The following is a 19,113-nucleotide window of genomic DNA, read 5'->3' on the forward strand; positions in this document are numbered from 1 at the left end:
AAACCCTACATAGATACATTAAAACCAAGGGGGAAAGGAAATACATCCTACCCACTTATGAAAAGTCATAGATAGTTAAAGGCCAAAGGCCTGCTTATGGAAGAAAGTTTTTGCCTGGCACCTAAAGATATATAATGATGGTGCCAGGCAAGCCCACCTGGGGAGAACATTCCACAACCAGGGAGCTGAACTATAGAAAATCCCCATCCTTGTGTTGCCACGCTCTGGGACTTTCATGGAGGAGGCTTACAAAGATGGACCTCTGATGGTGATATCAGAGCCTTGGTTGGTTCATATGTCAATGCTGGCAGAAACAAGTGGCTCAGGCATAGCCCTGTAGGAAGATTGCCTGTTCACTTGCCCAGTCCAAAAAAACATACCTTAATTTATCATGATCTATTTCATAGGCATAGATGCACATAGCTACCTGATGGTAATAGAGGTGTCCTAGTAACTCTCAGCACCCTCATGAAACTACAGTTCCATTGATTCTTAGGGGAAGCCATGCTATAACTTTAAACGCATAGTGCAGAAGGGGCCCTAATTGGCTACAATTCAATAGTTTTCTCTGAGTGTACAAATGAACAAATGTTTCTCTCTGGTGCCATTGTTGTTGCAAGAACTACATACTGTAAGGGGCTTCCTTTGTTTATTAAGGTCACTTTGGTGCCTTAGTCTAAGGAGAAAATACAGGTTTTCCTTAAGTTCTTAACTAATGTCGACATTTTGTGTGCTTTTGTTGTAGGATCCACAGCATCTGACCTCAGGATGTGGAGTTCAAAGTAGGTATTCCCTGATATTATTTGAAACTATCAGTTATCATTTTCTGCCCATTATACAATATCATTAAGACATCAGGTTTAAAATTAATCAGTGCACTGCTGAAATAGATTTTGTTTCTTCACACTGTTGTGTTAATGTGTTGTGGACCAGTTTTTATGTCACTTAAACCTTTCTTGAGAGTGCTGTTAACTTCAGTGCAATTATATGGATGTGATTTCTTTCTTTTCAGAATGGGGAGAGCCGGCTGGCAAAGTTGCAACCAAATCAGTGCCACAGAAATCGTAAGTAATTTCCCTCTCCTTCTTCCTTGAAAAGTTTTCCATATGCCTGAGTGATGATGCTGTGTTTTCCTGCCGTGATGTAGTGCAATGCAGCCTTTCCCAACATGGTGCCCTCCACATAGTGCTCAGCTATAACTCTCATAATCCCTGACCAGTTTGTCATGCTACTTGAAGCCAATAGGGCTGTAGTCCAGTAATATCTAGGCTGCGTTGAAGATCATTCATAAACTATGGTCAGAATTGGGACTTAATAATGCTTAGTGTAGGTCCATGAAATGGTTGAGCATGTTAATGGGTCTACTCCAAGCATGACCATATCTGAGTCTACCCCAATGTGCAGGGGAACACTAGCACGCTGTGGGAAATTAATTATTTTTAAAGAAGAAGAAGTGCTCATCTATGGGAGAAGCTGCCTGCAGTTTCCCTATGCATGATTATCCTCTAGCTTTCCCTCCTTCTGGTTAGCCTCTGTGGAAAGGAAAGAAAGGTGTTCCCATCTCATTTCTGCCCTGGGTGAGTTTGGAGCATCCAGTCATTCCCAGTGGAGAGAAAAGCCTTTGAAAGAGGCTGCCCTCCAATCAAAAGGCATGCCTGGAACAGTGACTCATAGAAAACCCCAGAAAATGGATTTCTGGGGCAGAGGGTAAATCTTACCCTTACAGAATCAAAACGTTCATCACTGAAAGCAATGCTTGTGGGAAGGCAGGATATATATGTATAATTTGTGTTGTATATGTGTGTATTCTAATGCTTTGTGTATGTAAGGCACTTTATCCACAAAGTTTCATTCCACATTTGTTGTTCCACTGTCTCTATTAGTTCTGAGAACTGTTACTAATACTTCATCTCAAATACACCCTGAACACACCATAGTTTGTGTGAAAGTTCAGCAGAGTATATGTATGTTGACCTCTTTCACCCAATAACTAAGCAGGAAGTGTTGGGTTTCTTCCTTCTAGATTCTCTGTCTGCCCCCACCACATTATAAGAAGTGGTTGGAAAGGTACTATTGAAACTCCAACCAGCACAGTAAGTGTAAGACCAATAAACCAGTGCTGTCTATGTGGAAGGGGCTTTATTGCTTACCAGATTCATGTAATCTAGGAGCAAAGGCCAGCTCAAGCTGGGAAGGTTCAACAATAGCTGGTGAAGGGATCTACTGGCAGGACCTGCTGGCAACCACTGGGAAGGGTTTGAAGGAATTAGTGAATTTCCATCCTTACCAGAATCAGATGGGATACAGAGGTGCAGAAAAGGAGCCTTAAACAATGCAAGTGCATGTTTGCTAGCTGACAAGCCACCATCTTCCCATATGTGCAGGCATCCAATGACAGCTAGACACTTAGGGAACAGTGTAACTGCAGTATCTTCAGTCACCTCCTGAGCTGCTCCTTCAGGAGGCAGTGATAGCCACAAACTTGACACATAATGCATCTCAATACTGTCAGAGCAGGACACTGGACTAGATGGACCACTGGCCTAATCCGGCAGGCTCATCCTGTGGTCTTAATCTACAAACCCTTTCAAGCCAGAATGGCTGTATAAATACATGCAAAGGTACAAAAGTCTTGCTGAGAGGAGCAGTGTAGCGCCAGAGAACATTGGCCATGACAGGATGTGGAGGCTTAGCTAACCCTGAATAGCTCAGTGGGAAGAGCATGAGACTCTTAATCACAGAGTTGTGCGTTCTAGCCCCATGTTGGGCTAAATATTCCTGCATCGCAAGGGGTTGGATTGGTTGACCCTCATGGTCTCTTACAATTCTATTATTATTAGTTAAGAGGCCAGGTTCCCTTGGCAGGCAGAAGGGATGAAGCAGCTCCTCCTCTTCATTTCGAAGGCTTTCGAAGCATTCTGCCAGCTGGGATTGCCTAGGGGGCCAGCATTTTGCCTCCCTCCCTCCGGCAGTTGTCTGTTAGTTTCTGTTTAGTGAGAAAAAACATAAACCTCATTGTACTTGAGAATTCTCCAGCTTGTCAGCAAGGGAAAGCAGAAGCCTGGACTTGCAACGTCAATCATTTCTAGCTTCTGGCAATAGGATGTTTAGGGACTCTGAGCATTGAGCATATATGCTCAGGCCATCTTTGTTAATACCTTTTGATAGGGAAGTAGCAAAACCACTCTTGTCATTTTATTTTTAGCTGTTTTGCAAAACAGTGTTGACTTTCTGGTGGGGGAGGGAATTGTGTGTGTCACAGGTGGGAATGCTAGGAAGTTGCTCAGCCAGCGGCAAACCACAAGGTGCTCTCTACTCCCTGCTTTTTTCTGCAAAATGGTGTTAGCACATCAGCAGAATGTCGTTGTGTTGTTGAGAACACAATATGGCTGCATAGCTATGGCATTTTTAATCTAGAATCGACAAAAGCTGAGTCTTTGTTCTTCTTTTTTCTATGTAGTCCCCACAAAAATGGGAAATACTGCATGTTTTTATGCCCCCAATAAGCTCTTATTAAGAAACTGGATTAATTCAGAAAACATAATCTGGCTGCAACCTGATTCTGTGTTACCCTCAATGTGTCCATTTGAAAAACAGGTTTAGGTGGTCCCAGCTATATCATAATGTAAAAAGGTAAAGAACCCCTGACAAGTAAGTCTTGTCGCAGACGACTCTGGGGTTGTGCCGTTCATCTCACTTTACTGGCCGAGGGAACCAACATATGTCCACAGACAGCTTCCGGGTCATGTGGCCAGCATGACTAAGCTGCTTCTGGCAAACCAGAGCAGCGAACAGAAACGCCATTCACCTCCCGCTGGAGCGGTACCTATTTATCCACTTGCACTTTGATGTGCTTTCGAACTGCTAGGTTGGCAGGAGCAGGGACTGAACAACAGGAGCTCATCCCATTGCGGAGACTTGAACCGCTGACCTGCTGTGCATAATGTGCATAATGTAGGCGGGCGTATTCCAATATTTCAATCACTACTTCCTTCTTCCTTCACCTGGGGCATGTGCAGGGAGAAAAAGGCATGGATAACCTAATCAAGGGGAGAGTTTTCAAGTAACCACACCTAACCTTGTGTAGATTGAAAGCAGTATGGTGAGGATGCGCATGGACAAGTCCATATTGAGAAAAAACTGTGTTTTTGTGCTTCAGGCAGGTTAGCATGTATGCAGCCTATTTCAAGGTTACATCAGTGTGCCATTTCTACAATAAAGTAGTTGACATCTTCACTATTTTAAAAATGGTTTTGCTCCTTTAAACAGATAGGCTGGGACTGTGCGCTGGGAAAAAAAATAGTTGAGTTTATCACAAAAAGTGTTTCCGTAGTTTATAACAAGCAGTAGTAGATATGTCAATCATGGTGTATATGGTTATATGCCTGCTTTCAGGATGAGGAGGAGAGTGCATTTCTAGGCTCAGTGGTATATAGTGCATTTAATGGGACCAAAGCTCTCTCTACAGGAAGCCAAATATAAAACCAGAGACACGGAGAGTACGTTTTATGAACCAGCCTCTCTTATTGTTTTGCTGCTTGATCTAAGGTTCCAGCACTATCAATCAGAATCCTGTGAGGAATGATCTGCCATCTCAGGGAAGGTGATGGATTTTACACATGACAGATCAAAGCTGAAATAAAAAAAGTTACTTTTATTTTTACTTTCCAAAGGAAGGTCTGCAAAACCTTTGGTGTTGCTTCCTGACCCTGGGTCCTATGGATATATAGTTGAGCCAGTTTTGAAGAAGCAGGGAGGGGTGTTTATAGAAGATGCGATGAACCTTTGAATCTCCAGATTTTTCTGAACTTCAGCTACCATCATCCCTGGTCTTTGGTTATGCTTTCTAGGGCTGATGGGAGTTGTAGTTCAGTAATAGCTGAAGGACCAAAATTTCCCAGCACCTGGTTTACAATGTTTTATAGAGGCCATCTTAGGTGATCAGAACATCACCCCCCCCCCCAGTTTGCGTCTGTTTCACATTATGTGACCCCATTTGATTACATTTCAGCTTTAATCTGGAGGGGGGGTGATTGCTTGCGTGCACACACACACACACACACACACACACATTTAAATGTATATTTTATTTTAGTGTCTGCATTTATCCTAAAATGTGGAACTTCCTACATATTTGGTGACTCTTACTACCTGGAGCAGAGTAATGGTTTGGAAAACCTGTGGCCCTTCAGATATTGTTGGACTCCAAGTCCCATCAGCCCCAGCCAGCATGGCCAATGTCCAGGGATGATAGGAGATGCAGCTACATTTCGAGGGCCATAGGTCCCTCAACCCTAATGCAGGGAATAGGTACCAAGAGATTGTACCAAAGCTTTCAAAGAAAAAGGAGAAGTGTGTCAGGGGTTTTAGAGAATGAAAAGAAGTAGCATCATGGATGCATTTGGGGAGGGGCAGTTCTAAACGCACATAAAAAGACGAGGAAAGCTTGCTGGACCAGGCCAGTGGCCCATGTAGTCCAGCATTCTGCTCTGACAGAAGCCAGCCAGATGTCTATGGGAAGCTCGCAAGCAGGACCTGCGTGGAAGAGCACTGTCCTTTCCTGCAGTTTCCAGGAACTGGTGAATGGTGGTTTGAAAGGAATTGGCCAGGTTGTTTGAAATACTGTAATAAGAGATGGATTTGGTGTGCATCCTCAAACATTGCCTTTCCAAGTCTTTAATCATTCTCAGTAGCTTCCCTAGCCCATGAGCCAGGACCTTTTAACAGTGTGTTAATAGAGTGAGCTCAAAATGTTATTTGATGACAAGGATCCCTTTTATGACTCTTCACTTCCTCATTTTACTTCTGACTGGCTTTTAAGGGAAGTCCTCAAGAATGCTCAGTAATATGACAAACAGAACATGATGTCCTTCATTTAAAATGGGCCCTGGGTGGATTCCAAGTGGATCCAGGCCAGCAGCTCACAACCAGAAAAGCACTAGTGATTTTGAGGACAGCACAGCCTCAGTAACAATTTCAAGATACATATTTAAGGCACTCAAGTGTCCTTACAATCCTGGGTGTGTTAAAGGAAAAACCAACCACCAGATTGCAAGCAGATGGTTCTCGCTGGGTTCACCGGTTCCTTTTTAAAACAGGCTCACACATTATACTTTAATGGCATGACAACATCCCATGATTCATCTACATGTCCAAAGATCAGCAGAAGTGTATTGCAAGACTGGCAGTTTCACAGAATCAAGGCAGAAACCCAAGTAAAAGAAGAAAGTGCTCCTAAATTCCAAAATAACATTGAGCAAAGGCTTTAGATGGGTACAAAATCATGGCAATCTTCGACTGGGGCAAATGCATATCATTATGCAGTTGGGTACAAGTTGGTGATGACAGTAATGAATAGTGTAGACAGCATTGTAGCTTAATACAAACAGGAAAAGGAAAGAAATTTGCAAGCAAATGTCCTATTAATGTTTATATACTCTTGAGCCCCATGTCTGCAAAGATTTGTTTTTAAAGCCCTCTTAGGATTATAAAGGACTATGTCAAGATAGCCATGGTTTATCATGACATGAATGAGCCACAGTGAGCTTTGGGCCAACATTCTCCCCCTTTCCCCTCCTCTTCCAGCAAAGTTGCAAGGAGGAGATTGAAACCCTTTGCTTCCATTTTTAATTAATTGCAGATTGTCATTTCATACGTATCCAACAACTATGGTTAATCTTAGCAATAGTTTGTTTGAAGCCAGCCAGTTTCAAACCATGGGATATGAATCAGATGGCTTTTTTCAATAACCTGGAGTTAAGATTAACCACAGTTTACGGTAACATGCTAAGATGTGTTACACAAAAAATGGAAGTGACTGGCTACCTACTGGTGATTCTGGGACAATCTGTTAAAATGGATAGCAGAAAGCACTTAATTGCTTTAGTGAACTCCTAAACTATTGTACAAACTGGCTTAATGTTTGGCAGTTTCATTTGCCTTGTACAATGGTACCTCAGGTTACATACACTTCAGATTACAGACTCCGCTAACCCAGAAATAGTACCTCGGGTTAAGAACTTTGCTTCAGGATGAGAACAGAAATCATGCTCCGGTGGCGTGGCAGCAGCAGGAGGCCCCCTTAGCTAACGTGGTACCTCAGGTTAAGAACAGTTTCAGGTTAAGAACAGACGTCCAGAACGAATTAAGTTCTTAACCCAAGGTACCACTGTATGTGCATGGAATGTTTCTTGGGGGGGGGATTATATGGCGATTGGTATAAGCATTTTCAGAAACTGAAAAACAAAGTTTTTAAAAAATGTAAGTGGAAGTTTTCATTCTTTTCTTCGTGGCCATAGTGGGGGAGAAGAGGAGCATTGAGAGTGTGCATGCCTGAGATTCCCTGTGGCTTGCTCGCATCATGGCAAACCATGGGTTATTGTGAGGTCAGAACCAGTTAATACTATATATTGAAATGTGTAAAGGTCATTTGCATACTGAATCTTAGCAGCGTCTTAGTCTCATCTTACATCAACAGATTTATGTCTTGAAAGAAACTCAGCTGCGTCAACACTTTAACAAACTCCAATCAAAACAGTGTCTTTAAAGAACTCAAAACAATGAAAAATAAGCAAGGGGCCATTACTGAGCTAGAAGTTATATTATTACAAGATTGGCGCTTTCAGTGATAATTGCCACTAGATTCCTAACCCCAAAGACTATGAGTATACTTCTTGGAAGTCTGTTTGAAAAAGGAAACACACTTCATGATATCTAGCTACTCTTGAAGAGTGTTTCATCTTATCTTTTTGGAACTTCTCTGCCACATCAAAAGGAGCCACCTGGGAGCACAGAAAACAAAACACACACAAAAACTGGCAATGTCTTCATGCTATGAATTAAAGGTAATTCATTCTTTGAAATGAACCAGCAGGAACCCCTTATGAAGAGCAATCAGGCATCAAGAGGGTTTTCACAGCAAGCTTTTCATATTGGGTAATGTGACAACAGTCAATATTGCTCTTCAGAACATTCAAATCAAAATGCAGTTGTGTTCTCTCGAAGTTGACAAGGAACATTAAACAACGCAATCTTGTCAGTGGTGGCATTTGAATTCCTCTCCAACTCCCCCAGGTTTTGAACTTTTTGCAGTCATAAAGAGGCATGAGCACGCCTATATTTTCTAATTATTATTTTTATTGGAAACATGTTACTTTTTAATTTTCTAGTATTAGGAAATATATGGGAAGGGCCACAGTTAAGTGTTAGATCATGTGTTTTACCTGCAGATGGCCACATGGTCAACCCAAGACATTTCCACTTAAGCTAGCAGTAGATGAAAATATGCAAAGCCTGCTGGATCAGACCAGTGGCCCATCCTGTTCTCACAGTGGCCAACCAGGTGCCTATGGGAAGTTTGCAAGCAGAACCTGAGTGCAACATCACTCTCTCCACTTGTGAATCCCAGCAGCTGGTGTTCAGAGTCATAATGGCACCAACAGTGGAGCATTCAAAAAATTGTTCCAGGAACATAAGCCCTGTTGAATCAGAGATACCCAAGGGAGCCCCACAGGCTGGACTTGAGGGCAACAGCAGTCTCCCCTTCTGTGATGCCCAGCAACTGGTATTAAGTGACATCCAGACTCCAGCCATGGAGATGGAACATAGACATAACGGCTAGTACATATTGATAGCCTTATCCTCCATGAAATTGTCTAAACCTCTTTTAAAACCATCCATACTGGTGGCCATCACTGCCTCCATAGTTTCATAGTTTATCTATGTGCTGTTTGAAGAAGTGGTTTCTTTTATGTGTTCTGAATCTTCCAACATTCATCACCTCCCTACCTAAGAACTTGGAGAATCACTGTCAGAGAAAGTCATACTGAGCTAGATGGATAAATAGTCTAGCATTGGCTTGATGTGCAACTATAGTTTTGGATCCATTATGCTGGGTTCTGTGCATTGTCTCATCATGAGCACAGTTCAAAGGCTGGTTCACACATACATATGCATCAATTTGTTTTGTGACATTTGATGACAGGCAGTTGAATGTGTTGATTTAATTTTGTTTCCAATTCGTATACCACCTTATACATTGCTGTACACAAGGCAGTCATAGATTTAGCAAATATACAATAAAGGTCACACATTCTATGGCAATCCAGTCCAGTACAAATAAGTGATAATGAAAAGTTGGGCTATAAAAATATATGACTTAAATAAGGTAACATCCGACTATCCATTTGAAAAATAAAAATTACATGATAAAATTAAAACTCAGAATATCAGCAAGTAGTAATTAAACAGAAAACCATTCCCAGCAATTACAACAAATCATTGCTAGTCTATGATTAATTTTAAAAACCAGCAAAGGCACAATAGATAAAATACCACGAAAGATCAACTGAGCAGCAAAGTCACAATGCCTATAAAATCCAGGATGGACAAACGTAGCTGGTCTCCTGCTCCAGGTCTAATAACTAATCCACAGGTACTTTGCGAAGAAGGAGGAAAGGTCAGTCTCAGTACTGAAACAGCTGTGCTGAAAACCTTGAAATGAAAAGGCTCAGTATCAGGTGGGGCAGGGTTCATAAATGCTGGCAAAACATTGATGGGCATAAATTGATGGGCTGTAGTGAAACACGTTGCATTTGTGGTAGTGCATCTGTGGGTCAAACCAGGTGATACGTTTTGTGATTTGGGAGCAGGGAGGCGGTAAAAGGTCCTGAAAGTGTTAGCTGATACAGTGGGGAAAGTAGGTGATCTAACTGGAAACTTTGCCTTATCAATTGGGGGAAGGGCAGTAAATTCAGTGGCAGAGCAACTGCTTTTCATGCAGGAAGTCCCAGGTTCAAGCCTCAGCATCTTCCTGTAGGGCTGTGATTGACTCTAGAGAGGTGCCACTAATCAGTGCAGGCAATTCTGAGCTGGATGGGCAAGGGTCTGGACTCACTATAAGGCAGTTTTCTGTGTTCCAGTTTCCTCCATTCTCCCTCAGTGATGCTGTCATATAAGCACATCTGATCAGTTATGCAGCACCTTGATACCATCAGATTCATTCTGTGACCCCTGATTGGTTGGAATCTTATACTAATTGACAGAGAGAAAAGGGGGAGAGGGTGACAACACAGCAGAAGTATGTATTGTGAAATGGGGGGGAGGTGAACATTCGGAGATGTAGAAGGACTGGGAGGGGTTGTCTCTTTTGAAAGCATACCTATCGCACAGAAAATATTCACAGGCGAGCGTTCAGTGCAGCGTTAATAATAGACAATTCAGATTATATTTAATGCAGACAAATAATTAAGATTGGTGTGCCCCTGCAGATGAGGCTATTCTTCAAAATAATTTACAAATGAATCTTTTAATTTGTTTTCATTATTCAAATGACTCACATGCATCTTAACCTCCCCGTCAGAATAAAATATTTGCTAGCCCGGTCTAATAAGCAGCCTACTCTTGACATGTTTATAAATTACTTTAAAAGATTCTGTGACAATGGGAATTTAATTTGGTTATATTTTAATGACCCGGTGCTGAATAATTTGCATGCGCATCTCAGGCCTAATTGGTACTTTAAAGGAGTCAGGAACAAGCAGCCCAACCATAAGAAAAAAATGTAAGCGTGGGGCCTTTGATGTACTATTGAAAAAGAATTTCACGAATTGGTTCAGCCATTACCTCCCCATTTTGAATATCAGTACACACATGGCTACGTAGTGCTTTTGGTACCCAGTTGCCTCAGAAGCTAAAATATAATGAGGTGCTGTCCCCCTCCCCCATTTCTTCCTTCCTTCTCTAAAGAAGGCAGGGCTCCTCCAGACAACCTGTTTTATTGAGCATTCATCCTGATCTATTTGCACAAAGTTTATGTGGAGGTTAGATTATCTTTATTGAGCATTCATTCTGATTTGTTTGTCGGGCAGTTATACAACAATGAACACCCAACCTGATTTACTAGTGGGTTTTTCTGCATCTTCCTGTTAATCAACTGTTCATCCTATACTTTGCAGTTATTTGCACATCACTTTCCTGATTTGAAAATGAGCTCTTTTTAAATATAAAGTAGATTTGTTGTGCTAGAATGACAAAGTGCACTAATCCACATTAATTGTGCAAATCTAAATTTGCAGCATATGCTTGCATTCCTCCCACAAGATAGTGACAGTCTAGGAGTACCCCTATTGAACTCAGAAATACAGGGTTTGGTAGGACAGATTAAAAACAGCAGAGCAGAGCTGATCCCATTGTGTTACAATTTCAGGAGAGACAGCCATTTGATTCTTGTGAGACTGAGTTGATGTAGCAGTTGGGTGTGTGTGGCATTGGTTAGAGGAAAGGTGCCTATAACATGTTGAGGGATGGCAATGGAGCTCCTCTGATGTGACCGCATATCACCAGTGTGCTGGAGTCATTGCTCAACCCTAGATGCTTCTTGCTCATATGCTGCCACTTTCAGCTCACACACTGAAACAGAGAGATGAAAAGGAAGAGAGTGTTACTTAAGTGTCCCTAAATTATAGACCAACGGCACATAGTGCTGCAAACTTGCCAAAGCTAAGCAGATCTGAGTCTGGTCAGTTTTTGCATGAAAAACCACTTGATACTAGGAATGGAAAGGTCTGCCCAGTTTCTTATTTTCAAATCTTAAATTTAGTTCCCCACATTTTGCAGCAATTTGTCAATTAGTTAAAAACAAAAAAAAACCTCACAAAAATTCATCAGCATTTTATTGCAAATTTATCCCGTTAATTTCATTTGTATGGGCACTTTTGAGTAATGTACACATCTTTGGGGTCAATTTCCCCCAATATAATGTATTTTGTATGTTATTTTGACTAATATCATCTTCATATTTGTGCACATTTCACTTTGCTATATGCATTTTTGTAAACATTGGTTAGAGAACTGTATCACAAATTTTAAAAGATAGCTGTGTTTTAGTCTGCACATTGTTTCAGAAAGCATGGATTTTTCCTCCATCCCTCCTTGGTATGTCAAGTAGTTTGTCACCTTGAATTTCAGTGAAGAAAGCAGCAATGTAAAATGTAACATGTGGGCCCTGCAACAACAAAATATTGTAGTGTGGAGTGCTTCTGTTTAGTTTTCTAGTCAAAAGAGAGACCAAGTAACAGGAATCCCATTTAGCAATGGTAAAACTAATATTTATGCAACCATGTACAGAATAATGGAATGATGCAGTTTAACTACATATAATGCAGGCCAAGGCCACAAAATGAATACAAGCTAGGGCCACGATGTAAGCATTCATACAGTTCATACAGTTGCAGCTCATTTCGTTCTTCTTCAAAACACCAGTTTGAAGAATATGGATGGGCAGCAATGATTAATCTCTTATTGCATCAGTTATCTTTTATACATCTTTCTTCCTTTCAGGAAAAGATCATTCCTGATAATCCTAAAAGCATACTTTTGGGGACGAGGATGGATAAATAATCGAATTGCTACCTTTTATTCATTCAGTGGCCTTTGCTGGTATTATTTGTGGTTTATTGTTGGCATTCATCTGTCTTGGGCCGCAATGGAAGAGTGTGTCTTCAGGGGTAAAGTCTAACCACTGGAGAGATATAGTGCCTGTGGATATAGGGGAGAACTCATAGCTTTTGCCTTCCATGTTGTTTTTGCTGCGTTTGCAACACGGAAACAACTTCCCCAGGGTGCAAGCCTGGGCAGCAAGTATGGAGGTCCTGGGCTACCCAGATGGCAAGTGCCCCCTATTGGCCACACTGCTGTCACCCAAAGAAAAGCAGAGAAATAAATTTGCAACAGCTTGGCTACAGGAATTGCCGGAAGGAGGCATACAAGGCGCCATACAACTGCCTTACAGACTTCACTCCAGATTTGTGTAGGGTGTTAGTCCTTGGCCTTTTCTTAGTTTATTGTACTCATCTGCCATTTTGTACATGTTTGCATCAATATTACTTTAATTTTTGCTAAAATGGGAGATCCCTATTCTACTCACAGAGCTGCAATTCCCAGAGTGCTTTAAGAATCAATCCCTCTTTTCCTCTTGAATAGTGGCAAATAGGAATCTTCTACCAATTCTCAGCACCCTTAACAAACTATAGTTCCTGCGATTTTGTTTAGGGGGAGCCATGACACTGTTTTAATGTATAGTGCAGGTGGACTCTTAAGATCAGTTCTCCACATTTTCACACCAGTTAATAAGCCAGAATAGCTCAGTCAGTAGAGCATGTGACTTTTAATCTTAGAGTTCTGAGTTTGAGCCCCACATTGAGCAAAAGATTCCTGCATTGCAGGGGGTTGGACTAGGTAACCCTTGTGATCTCCAATGCTACAATTCTATTATTCTAATTTTTATTTTTATTTTTTTAAAAAAAAACCTCATGAAATTTTATTAATATTTTTGTGCAAATTTCACTTCATATATATGTTTGTATGCCACTTTTGCCCAATATACATAATTTTTTTCAATGCAGTTTTATCCTATTTCCACTGGTATGTGCATTTTCATGGACACTTTACCCCAGTATGCAAATTTTTGTACACATGACTTGACCGATGAACTGCATTACAAAATTCAGAGCAGTGAGGCTTTCGAAGGATGGCTTCATCTTATGTATTGTTTTGGAAAGGAAAAATTAGGGAGGTTCACCTTCCAATGAGAAGTAGATAAAAAATTATCCCCCATCCCCCTCCAGTGTATACAAACATTGCTGCTGCCATGTGGTAGCATGATGCAAACATGCAGGTTGATGAAAAGCAACAACAGGCTTAAGCTTTTGTTATCCAAAACCTTAAACCACTTGCTGCCTAAGATCTGCATATGAAATGCAGACCCTCCAGACTCCCCCCCCCCAATCGTTGCTCTCACCATGAGTAAAGTAACTCACCCACAATCTAGGAATGAGGGGCTGGGGAGACTATTCATAATCTTTAAAAGTCAATTGGATAGGATAATACAGTTATCACTTACACTGCTAAACTAATAGAATGAAATTTGAGAAAACAATTAGATTTTACAGAGTTATTTCTCCAGAGCTAGACATTAAAGTAATTTCAAAAGGCACCACTGTCATTAACTCCGTTTAAGAGAAACATCTCTCCACGTTTGATTTCAGCTTTGATTTCAATAGTACCAAACGAATTTGAGGGTTTTGTATAAATCATAAACTTTCTACATATCCTTCATTTTAGGATCTTGGGGTGTCCCCCATGGATTCCTTTACGGTTAGAAGTTGTATAGGCTGTTGCAGGGTGTATGTGTGTCTTTATTCTAATATTGAAGAGGAACTGAAGCTGTTGACCTGTCTTGACCTTTAGTGCTAGATTAAAATTCAAAGAAGCTGCCATGGCAACTGTGCCTTGAAAATTAGATCCTGACAGATATGCCTAAAAGAAACTTAAAACTGCAAGTGTTGCTTTGAACTCTGGAGAAAGATTGCTTACCATTGTCAAAGACTGCTCCTTAATTGAAATAATCTGCTTTTCCCCTTTACTTGTATATATATATAAAAGAAAGGACAAACGGAAGGGGGGGGGAAGAAATGGCAAAATGAAAGATTTTATCTTTTGAAGAGATTTATTTGTTGAGGCTCCCCACCTGTGCTATACTTTTAAAGGAAAATCATACTGCTTTAAACTACATATAAAAAAATCCTGGGAACTGTAGTTTGTTAAGAGTGCTGAGAGTCGTTAGGCAGAGAGGAAATTTGCCACTAATATTAGAAGGAAATCTCAAGTTGTATGAAACTTCTAGTCAATAATTCCTAATTTCATTGGTAATAGGACAAATGCAGTTATTGTGCATGTTTCATGTAAACAGTAGTTTCAGAACCCAGTTGGGTGGTGCTTAACCCTTTCCCCTTCTGACATGTTCCCTGGTGAAAATGCTCCCTCTGGGTCCAGGCTGGAGCTACCATGGCCAGCAATGGAGTCTTACTTCTCTAAGCAAATAGGAATTTAAAGAGTTTGGATTTGGTATCCCGCTTTATCACTACCCTAAGGAGTCTCAAAGAGGCTAACATTCTCCTTTCCCTTCCTCCCCCACAACAAACACTCTGTGAGGTGAGTGGGGCTGAGAAACTTCAGATAAGTGTGACTGGCCCAAGGTCACCCAGCAGCTGCATGTGGAGGAGCAGAGACGCGAACCCGGTTCCCCAGATTAAGAGACTACCACTCTGAACCACTACACCATGCTGGCTCCCATGGGATGACATATGGGATCTCTGCAGAGGGAAAAGTTAATCTCCCCCATCCCACTTCATGTCCTCCTGGTGCTGCTTCCTCCCCTCACTCCTGGCTGTTGTTTGTTTACATTTTTATAAAACCTGCATACTGATGGCATCACCACATGGATATTGTGGTACTCACAACTTGGTTCCCCCTTACCTGTGTGGTGTTGAAAGGAGAAAGTTGTGACATATACACAAGCCTTCAGAAACCACCAGCTTATCTGGGGGTTGGCAGACTTCTATAAAATGTGAGCTGTTGACATTATGATGTCATCAGCTGGAGGAGGGGCTATCTGTGTAATTTAAAGAGGCACTGTAAATTGCCGAAGAGAGGAAGCATCCTAAAAGTAAGTAATTCTAAAGAAAAATGGTTATTTGATTGCTTCCATATTTGTGGGTGGGTTTGAGTGGGTGTAAACACATAGACATTCCTTATTAGAGATACTTATGTCAGATTAGAATGTGTTCTGGATACATTCAAAGATCACCATTGTAGCCTTTGATGTTTTGGGTCCTATGTCAGGTGCTCCCATCTTAATAGCCCATCATGGCCAAAAGTGCCCTTTGAAGCCCACCACCGTCCATGCATAAGGTCAGTCTCCAAGGAGTAGGAAGGGAGCTGCAGTCAGCAACTGCTCCACGGACCCTTGGCTAAAGTGAGTGACCTTCATCCATAATCAATAAACTAAACTGGAATTGTCTCGTTTTTCCTTGCCTTTTGGCAAAATTTGGGATTAGTACTGCAATCTGGCACAGCTGTTTCCAAGATCGCACATTCTGTGTTCTGTGGGCAGTTCTGCCCAATTAATCTTGATTTCTGTTTATTTATTTTTATGTATTACATTTATATCCTACCTTTCCTCCAAGGAGCTGAAGTTGGTGTGCATGGTTCTCCTTCTTCCCCATGCTATGCCAAAAGTGAGTGACTGGTGAGCCTCATGGTTGAGTGGGGATTTGAATTCAGGTCTTGCAAATCTTAGTGCAACACTCTAACCACTACACCACAGTGGCGCTCAGTTTTTGACAAAGCCAATGGTACCCTCTCCTGCAAGCAGTAGTACATGAAGTGAAAGCACACTTCCAAGTTTTAATAAGAAATAAAATTGGTTAATTGCATTTCTTGGAATGTGACCATTTCGCTCACCTGGCCTTTAATTCTGCAATCATTGCCTACCGACCACAGGAATAGGGGCCAGTGGGGAGAGGGTTCTGTGCCAAGAACAAAGCTAAATAACAACAAGAAGAGTAGTGAACTCTCCAAAGGCACACTACGGTGGCATGTGCCATTTATCAAAATATATAAGCATATAGCAGTAACAGGGACTTTGTAAACACATTATAGGAAACTATGAAAGATAAACCACTAAGGTGCCATTTTCCAAACTCCATAAGCACCAAGTTAACAGACTAGCATCATAAAGGAAATCTGTGTCGTTAAAAATATTTGTTTTCGTCGGATCTTATTGTGCTTTGGGCCCAGTGGACTAATCCCTTTTTATCCTTGGGAAATGGTGCCATTTAACGAATCCACAGCTAACTGGAATAGGCCTGGAAAAACTGAGATGGCGCAGGCTAAGCTTATGTGCAATGCGAACTTGTTAGAGATTGTCACAAGCCTGATAAGCTGGTTGTGTACTCTGTGTTGAATTAACAACAACAACAAAATAATATTGTAAAAGTGACTTCTGCTGGGGTTTATAGAGTCTAGATACAAAGGGTTTGGTTTTTAGGAGCCCTCCAAACTGGGGTTTTTTTTTGGGGGGGTGGGGTGGGAAAGAAATCTGCAACAAGCCATGGATGCAGTAAAGCCACATTCAACCCATACATTAAAAGCACTATGATACCACGTTAAACATCCATGTCTTCTCCCAAAGAATTATGGGCGCTGTAGTTTGTTAAGGGTGCTGAGAGTTGTTAGAAGACTCTTATAGACAGCTGTCCATGGAGGCGCAGGTCAATTCTGTATCCAGGGCAGCTGTCTACCAACTCCACCTGGTACGCAGGCTGAGACCCTACCTGCCCGCGGACTGTCTCGCCAGAGTGGTGCATGCTCTGGTTATCTCCCGCTTGGACTACTGCAATGCGCTCTACGTGGGGCTACCTTTGAAGGTGACTCGGAAACTACAGCTAATCCAGAATGCGGCAGCTAGACTGGTGACTGGGGGCGGCCGCCGAGACCACATAACACCGGTCTTGGAAGACCTACATTGGCTCCCAGTACGTTTCCGAGCACAATTCAAAGTGCTGGTGTTGACCTTTAAAGCCCTAAACGGCCTCGGTCCAGTATACCTGAAGGAGCGTCTCCACCCCCATCGTTCTGCCCGGACGCTGAGGTCCAGCGCCGAGGGCCTTCTGGCAGTTCCCTCATTGCGAGAAGCAAAGCTACAGGGAACCAGGCAGAGGTCCTTTTCGGTAGTGGCACCCGCCCTGTGGAACGCCCTCCCATCAGATGTCAAAACGATAAACAACTACCTGACATTCAGAAGACATCTTAAGGCAGCCCTGTTCTGGGAATTTTTTAATGTATGATATTTTAGTGTTTTTTGGTTTCTATGGAAGCCGCCCAGAGTGGCTGGGGATGGGTGGGGTACAAATAATAAATTATTATTATTATTATTATTATTATTATTATTATTATTATTATCCTCACAGAGCTACAACCAGCAGAGTTCCCTGGGAAGGGGTAATGACTGTTATACTACTCTGAGAATTATGTTTAAAGTGCCTTAAATGCACACTGTGAATGAGGCCTAATTGTACATTAGTGGTGGATTTATAGTGGACCATCCACACATCATTCTAATTTTTTAGTTGTTCTGCGATGCTTCCCCAATGTTACTGAATTATTGCTGTCTGGAGGGGCAACAAAAGCAAGAGTGTACAAATTGGAGATGAAGCAGTATGCCTGCCTCCCCTGGTGCAAGCAGTATTGAAAGCAGCATCCTATATAGTTGCCCCAGTACCACCATGAGCATTAATCCTCATGAACAAAGCTGGAGGGGCCCCTAGTCTCAGCAGACTGAATGCTTGGTCATAAGGCAGGGCTTATCTTGCAACTTAGCAGACACAGCTGACGTCTGCCTTATACTCTATTTTCCCCCCTCACTAAAAGTGACTAAGCATACAGTGAACAAAGCAGAATTAATGCATCATATTTAAAAACACAAAAAACAAACAATAAATCCATTAAAGAATAATGACTTCCAAATGTGACAAATTTGCAGATTAAAGCTCATTGAATATGCATTGAAATGATTGATGGGAATGGCTCAGAAAGAGCTATTACAATCTATTGGATCAATAATCCTGTCCCCTCTCCTCCAACCCACCCCTAGAAACTGTGCTAACTGCCTGATGAAAGACATACTTCGTTAGGGAAGACAATCAAAAGCAAGGGCATTAACAGAATGAGCAAGTGCACATAGCAGTAGTTAACTGTTTATGTTGCTTACCCGTCCTTCTATCAACCAGTAATACAATATTTCTAAGCATTTGCATTTGTTGTGGAATGTTCTGCTAATGTCACTCAGACATAATTTAAAAGGAGGAGTCTGGAAAAAAACAACCAGGTACATGTATTGATTGGACAAATTGCTTTATCAGTGTGAACATTTCTAGGCCAGTTGTTTCCAGTCAACTGACACTTCAGGGCCAGCCCTACCATTAGACAGAGTGAGGAAACTGCATGAGGTGAATGAGTTGTGCTAATGGAAGACAGAGCTATGTTGCCCACAAAGTCTGCCCTGTGCCCTCTCAGCTAGACTACTGCTCTCAGGAGAACACTGTCCTATCAGCAGTGTTGAAGTAAGTTTCGGGGGCCAGCCTGATCAGCTACTTAAAATGGAACTGGGCAAGGGGGGCAGCATCTTGTCTCCACCACAGAGAGCCAGTGTGGTGTAGTGGTTAAGAGCAGTGGACTCGTAATCTGGTGAACCGGGTTTGCTTCCCCGCTCCT

At 41.8% G+C, this 19,113-nt stretch overlaps 1 protein-coding gene and 1 long non-coding RNA gene across 13 annotated transcripts in view; one reads left to right on the plus strand and one right to left on the minus strand.

Annotated features, from left to right (window-relative positions):
- AFF2 (ALF transcription elongation factor 2) overlaps positions 1-19,113 on the plus strand; it is a 399,262-nt gene that overhangs the window by 240,750 nt on the left and 139,399 nt on the right. For all 11 annotated transcript variants that reach the window (XM_083486218.1, XM_083486223.1, XM_083486217.1 and 8 more), the window contains 2 exons: positions 746-782; positions 1,013-1,064. In XM_083486218.1, coding sequence (XP_083342344.1) covers positions 746-782; positions 1,013-1,064 — 89 coding nt within the window. The remainder of the gene's footprint in view (positions 1-745; positions 783-1,012; positions 1,065-19,113) is intronic.
- On the minus strand, positions 10,036-15,459 carry LOC310698893. Of its 2 annotated transcripts, none has more exons than XR_014521788.1 (3): positions 15,316-15,459; positions 12,412-12,537; positions 10,036-11,409 (listed from the first exon to the last, which is right to left on the minus strand). It is a non-coding gene; the product is annotated as an uncharacterized lncRNA (long non-coding RNA). The 2 variants fall into 2 exon arrangements; XR_014521789.1 differs by having other exon boundaries at positions 15,298-15,459.

Source organism: Podarcis liolepis, assembly GCF_965112155.1.
Source record: "Podarcis liolepis genome assembly, chromosome: Z".
Classification (NCBI taxonomy): Eukaryota; Metazoa; Chordata; class Lepidosauria; order Squamata; family Lacertidae; genus Podarcis; species Podarcis liolepis.